At 46.2% G+C, this 6,733-nt stretch overlaps 1 protein-coding gene across 1 annotated transcript in view; it reads left to right on the top strand.

Moving 5' to 3' along the window:
- Window positions 1-6,733, top strand: part of LOC116075167 — a 156,191-nt gene that overhangs the window by 27,876 nt on the left and 121,582 nt on the right. Inside the window, exons 11-13 of the mRNA XM_031348191.1 lie at window positions 4,307-4,419; window positions 4,781-4,913; window positions 5,297-5,500. Of these exons, the coding sequence (XP_031204051.1) occupies window positions 4,307-4,419; window positions 4,781-4,913; window positions 5,297-5,500 (450 nt within the window). The remainder of the gene's footprint in view (window positions 1-4,306; window positions 4,420-4,780; window positions 4,914-5,296; window positions 5,501-6,733) is intronic.

The following is a 6,733-nucleotide window of genomic DNA, read 5'->3' as shown; positions in this document are numbered from 1 at the left end:
GAAGTTAAGCTCATTTTAGCATCTGGGTGCATGTGGGTCAGCACTCAGACTCTGAAGTTGGCAAGTAGCAGCTAAGAACCATGGTAAATATCTTTCTCAAGGACACCCTGCACAGAGGAGGGCAAAGCTCAGGGCACCTTGATGCCTGAGAGGACGCAATCCTTAGTTCATTGTAGCATTTAGTTCATTTCCCTGGGAGGTGGCTCCAAGGGAAACTGTTCACCCCACCCCTAAAGCTTTCTTTAAAATTTCCACTTTTCTTTAAAAAGAAAATTTATTTATTTTTTATTTTATGTATATGAGTACACCATTGCTCTCTTCAGACATACCAGAAAAGGGCATCAGATCCCATTACAGATCCCATTGCAGATGGTTGTGAGCCACCATGTGGTTGCTGGGAATTGAACTCAAGACCTCTGGAAGAGCAGTCAGTGCTCTTAACTGCTGAGCCATCTCTCCAGCCCCAAGGTTTCCACTTTTTAATAAAACATTATTTAGTTACAGTCAAGGCTTACAGAAAAGTTACTGCCACTCATACATGTTAAGGTGCATCCAACCTGATACTTACAGTAGGTGCAGGCAAATTGTGCCCACTCTATCGTCTCTGTTCCACCCTTCTCACCAGTGGCCCAATTTGAGTTTAAGTGTACCTGCCAGGTCTCAGTTGGCCTTTTATACTTTCCCAGTCTTCCCCTCTTTTTCATGACCTTGACTGCATTGGAGTTTTGGCCAGGCAAATTGCACAGACTTTACATAGATAGTGAGGACTTTACATAAGTATTTTTCAGGTTTGCACAGCAAGCCCTGGCTGACTGAGCCATCTCCCTGGCCCTCTCTGCTGTTCTTTTCTATAGTATCCCTTATATCATGCTACTTCTCTAGTATGCTACAGGTCACGTGGGCACCCGTGAGGAGCTCTAGCCAAAAGTCTTCTTTCATTAAGAACTAGGCCTAGGAACTAGGAGGAGAGACCAGCTGATAAAGTGCTTGCCAAGGAAGCCTAAAGTCCACGCTAGACACTGTAGCACCCCCTTGAGATCCCTGCACTAAGGAGGCAGGGAGCAGAGAGATTCCTGGGACTTGCTGGCCAGAGGTGCCACTGAGTGACCTTGTCTCCAAAATCAAGATGGACTGCTCCCGAAGAGTACCATTCATGGATGACCTCTGGCATCTATATACACATGAACCTGCACACATACACACACACACACACACACACACACACACACACACACACACACACACCCTCATCCTTAAATCAGATATGATGGTGCATGCCTTTAATCCCAGCACTTGGGAGGCAGAGGCAGGTGGATTTCTGAGTTCGAGGCCAGCCTGGTCTACAGAGTAAGTTCCAGGACAGCCAGAGCTACATAGAGAAACCCTGTCTTGAAAAAACAAAACAACAACAACAAAAAAACCAAAACAAAAAAAAAAACAAAACAAAAAAAAGAAAGAAAAAGAAAAGAAAAAGAAAAAGAAAAGAAAGAAAGAGAGAGAAAGAAAGAAATGGAGGCCAGCCTAGGATACATGGTGAGATCTTGACTCAACAACAAAACAATACCCCATAAATAAATCAAACCAAACCTAGATCTACAGGCTCTGTGTGTGGCTTAGGAGAGCTTGACTGACATCATCTAGACCCGGGCAGAGTTGAATCTAGACCCGGGAAGAGTTCCCAGCAGGGACTGGGGAAGGACAGGCATGCTCTTCTTAAGTCTGTGTTATGTTAGAGTAGATACAGAAGTCAAGTTTCCAGCACAGAAGGTGGTTTTCCTCCATCAGCCACCAGTGAGCATTCTGGCTCCCCCATGCGTTTTGACATGGATTAGTTTACTTGGGTATCACTTATGTTAACAATGTTGCTGTTGCCATTTGGTTTAGTTTCTATTTACCACGAATACCAAAGGCCGGCTTTCCTTCCCTAACACAATTCTAATTCTGTATTGACTTCAAGGTCTGGGTTTGGGAAATAAGAAAAGACATCAAGTTTGCTTATTATTGTTACTTGATGATGGTGTGTGATTAAGATAGGTATGGATCAGATGCACCGCCGGTTTTAGTAGTCTTTGAAAAAGACAAAACCTATTTAGCTAAACCCTGATCAGGACAAGGGAGGGGCCAGCCAGGCTGTGCAGCAACCCTATATGCCATGACCTCTTTGTCAGGTCAGTGTCCTTGACACCTCCCCGAGAAAGCACACATAGGATGATTTTCTTCTGCTGGTGATGTGTAAGGAGCCAGTGTGAACTGGAATCTCTTGGAGTGGTTTCTGGCAGAAAGCACTGCATCAAGGCTGCAGCACTGGTGAGCAGTGGTAGGGCCTTTGTCAGCTCTCAGCGGCTACACACCAGAGACGCCCACCTATTACTTCTCCAGACTGACTTCTACACACCAGAGACGCCCACCTATCACTTCTCTAGACTCACTCCAGAGATGGTTGGAGGTGAAAGGAGAAATTAAGTTTTGAAAAGAGAAATTGAGTTTGAAGCGTGTAAAAAATTACAGGTTGGAGAAAAGACAGTGGGCCAGGCCTGTGAGTACAAACCTAAGCAGAGGCAAGCAAGCTGTTAGATAGATATCCCAGGGACTGACAGGTCAGGAAGACATAAACCATAAAGATAGAACCAAAAATACAAGGACATGTCTGGGCGGACACTGAGTAATGGGCCATCTGGTCCTCTTAGATATAAGAGTTGAAGGTCAGCTAGAAACCCCCGAATAGCACCTCCCTTGCACCCCCTTTTAGAAATTTTCCACTCTAATCTGCACAAACTACATTTAAAATAACCAATCATGTATAGCCACACCAATTCCTTTGTTTCCCCAGACCTTTTTCCTATATAAGCCCCTAGCCCCTGAGCTTGGGGATCAATTCCTCTGTCTCCTGTGAGAGACATGTGTCAATCTGATCCGGAGTACTTCGATATTAAACTGCCTCATGTGTTTGCATCAAGACGGTCACTTGTGTTCTTTGGGTGCATGTCTCCCGGGACTTGAGTCGGAGCTCCCCTATGGGGGTCTTTCAGAGGCAGTTAGTATGTGGCCCACCTGAGAGCCCTGGGACAGCTCTGTCTGTTGTGAAGTTTCAACAAGTGTGGCCACTATACCCAAGATCACATGGAGCCCTAGCTGTCTTATCCCTGTTCTACAGGAGGGTGGAGAATTGGGTTTGGAAACCAACTTCTCTGGATCAGCTCCATTAACCACATGGCTACACTCGGGAATGTCAAGTTCATTTGCATGGCCCAGTGCGGGGATGGATCATCAGGTCTTCAGTAAAGGAGGAAAGTGGGTATTTGGAACACTCAACGAATTCTGCCGTGAGGACTGCAGTACCCTGGAGCAGATACTAGACTAAATACAGCCCAGATCGGTTTCTTCCTAAGCCACTGGGTCACCATGAATGAGTGCACTTTAAGAGAACAGGCTGTGTGTCTAGGGGTCAAAGGGAGGGTGACTAAGGCCGCTCAGAAAGCCAAGGGTAGACCACAGAAAGCACCTCTTCTGTGCTTGTCCCTGGGGTCCCAGGTAGATGACCAAAGCCTCTGACCACCAGGAAAGATGAGTGTGCGAGACACTTACATACAAGTGAGTGTGCGAGACACTTACATACAAGGGCCCTTACTAAACTTGGAGTTACAGCCAGTCATAAGGGACTTTGTCTCGGAAAAAGAAGGGGTGGTTGTGGAGAAGTGACTGAAGGAGGCAGCTGATGCCCGACTTCAACTTCTGGCTGCCTCTGCAGGCACGTGCAGACATGCATACACACATACACATCTTCAAGCACGCAGGCATGCTCGTGTGCATGTACACATACACACACACACACACACACACATACACACACACACAAAGAGAGAGAGAGAGAGAGACTCAAGGGTCCTAGAACTCATTCTATAGAACAGGCTACCCTTGAACTCACAAAAATCCACCTGTCTCTGCCTCCTGAGTGTGTACCACCACTGTCCGTTGCATATATATTCTTGGGAAAAAAAAGTTTTATCAATTTTTTCTCTGTAAAGTGAATCATATAAAAGGCAAGAACTGGAGCAGCTGTTATATAATGGAGCAACTGTTATATAATGGAGTAGCTATTATATAAAGGCTGTCAAATAAAAGAAAGATCTGGTAAAAACGGTACTCCCTCATTCACTGTACAAATCTAGATTTTCATATGCTGTTTAGGATTAAAACATGTTTATTGACACACCTAATGTGATCCAGATCATGACATTTATTTCTATGATGGCCTGTGATTTTGTTAATATCATAAGTTGTTCGAACTAATACTATTTTTTGATAGGCAGAAAATGTGAAGGAAGACAGCCGTTTGGTGGAGCCAAGTGAAGATGACTTTGCAAAACCACATCTCAGCCAGAGTTCTGACCCGTCTCTCAAGCAGAGAACAGAGTCGGGGTAACTAAGTCTCGCTACTGGCGATTCACGGGAACGAGACTAAAACTGTAGGGGAAACTGAGGCCTGTATAGCTTACAGGTGATCTCAAAACCATTTGAAGTCAAAATAAAAGCAGAGCTGAGCTGTTAGCATCTTAACATGTTAATGTATCCGAATTCATGTTTCTCCCCAGGACTGTGTCTTTCCAAGAGGTAGCTGCCCCGGGAATTGGCCTTTTATATTTATGCAAATGGACAATTATTTCCCTTCTGCCTTTCTAAAGATCCCCTTCCTGTTCAGTCTCAGGCCCGTGGGGTGCATGGATTTCCTGAGCTGGTCTGAACCTGAGAAGTGTTTATCCTTCCCTTCTGTGTGCTTAAGGTACAGTTATGCCATGGCCCTGCAACTGCTGGGCCTGAGCGACGGGGCTGAGCCGGGCCGGAATCCTGTGCTGATGAGAGGGGCCTGCTTATCCTTCCTGTGTCTGCGCCACCTGCACATCCGGGAGCTCCAGGTCGGGGATCATGGCACGTCTGGGTTGGCTTCACCAACTGGAGATGTCTGATCGTCTACCATGGGGCCATCCCTGCCTTTAATAGCAATCTTTTTACCCTTTCAACTCTTTGATTTTGCGCGTGTGTGTCTGTGTGTGTGCATGGTGCATGTGTGTGCATACATGGCGCGTGTGTGTATGTGTGTGCATGCGCACATGTGTGTGCGTGCATGTGTATGCCTGTGTGCGTGCGTGTGTGTCTGTGTGTGCGTGTGTGTGTGGGGGGGGTGTACATGCATGCGAGTTTGAGGTCCCCATCAAGTTCCACTCTGCAGATCAGGGGTCAGGTGAAGGGTGGGGCCAGGCAGGGGCCATGTGTTGATTCTACTCCTTTTCTGTTCCAGCGCATCTGCTTGGGAGTTCTTAACTTCTTCAGATCGGTTGAGCGAACTTTAACAATAAACACTTCAGGCCTTACCTTGGTTTCGGGGACCCTGGTCCCCACTCTGGGGGATAATTCTTGGGTCAATATGTCAAAAGGAGGCTTGGGCACCTTGCAAGGCCTAGGAACACACCACTATGTCCACAGGACACCGGCTGAGCACAGGGTGAGCTATTCACTGAGTTTTTATTTTCTGAGTAGTGCGTCTTCCAAACCGGGTTTTCTTGGCACCTACTGTGGATTAACATAGCGGGGTAACAGGAAGTAAGGTCACAATCAGCAAAAATAACCTGACACAGAATAACCGTTCAGAAGTGGAAGCTGAGGGTTGGGAACTGCCGACAAGAGAAGGCAATGAGGGGCAAGTAAAAACGCCTGAAGCGTGTTATGTGCATATATATGAACCACAGGGAACCCTGTCCCACTGTACAATCAATGTATGGTAGTGGAAATGTAGCGAAAGAGGAAATGACTTTGGAATTACAAGACTTGGTGGCCAGAGCTGAGCGAGGTGACTGTGACATAATCCCAGCCCCAGGGAAACTGGGGCAGAGGGGACGTAAGTTTGAGATCCTGTCTTAAAGCTAAGCCGATGAACAAGCAGCCCCTGGCATTGCCCACTTGGTTCTAGAACCACAGCAGGAAGGAAAGATTTGGGCCGCTGGGTAGGTGGTATTTCATAGGGAACAGAATCGGAAGGCTCCTCTCTCTCTTGCCCTGAGCCTCAAAAGTGTTCTCACAAAATTCTTATAGGACTCTCTGATGATGTGCCAAGTACCTTTTGGTCCCTTTTTGTTTTCAAGCCTTTAAAAATGACCGATTAAGACAAATGTGGAGATGCAAAGCTGTAATCCCAGCACTCCAAGGTCCAGGTAGAAATATCTGGAGTTAGAGATCATCCTCTGCCACATAGCTGGGGGCCAGCACTGACTACATGAGACAGTCTAGCCTTGGTTTGCCTAAAGATTCCAGGTATGGTGTTTTATACACATCTGGCCCAGGGATCATGAGTTTAAGCCCATGAGGGGGTACATAGTGGGACCATCTCAAAAATGAAGGAGTTAGAGGCCAGCAGGATGGCTCATTGAGCAAAGGTGGGTACCTCCAAGACAGATGACTTTAGAATAATTTCTAGAACCAACATGGTAGGAGGAAAACTCTGACTGTAAGTTGACCTCTGACCTCCAGGCTGTGATGTGTATATGTGCATTCACACACTCTTGTGGCATGAGCACCCATGCACACACACACACATGCAAAAAAAAAAGTCTTAAAATTAATTTAAAATGTTAAGGAAAATGGCATTAGGCTGACAAATATAAAAATAAAACTTATGGGGGCTGTCGAGATGGCCCAGAGGTTTAGAACACTAGCTGCTCTTCCAAAGATCATGAGTTCA

This window comes from Mastomys coucha, unplaced genomic scaffold (assembly GCF_008632895.1).
Source record: "Mastomys coucha isolate ucsf_1 unplaced genomic scaffold, UCSF_Mcou_1 pScaffold3, whole genome shotgun sequence".
NCBI lineage: Eukaryota > Metazoa > Chordata > Mammalia > Rodentia > Muridae > Mastomys > Mastomys coucha.
This window is presented reverse-complemented; position numbering and strand designations above follow the sequence as displayed.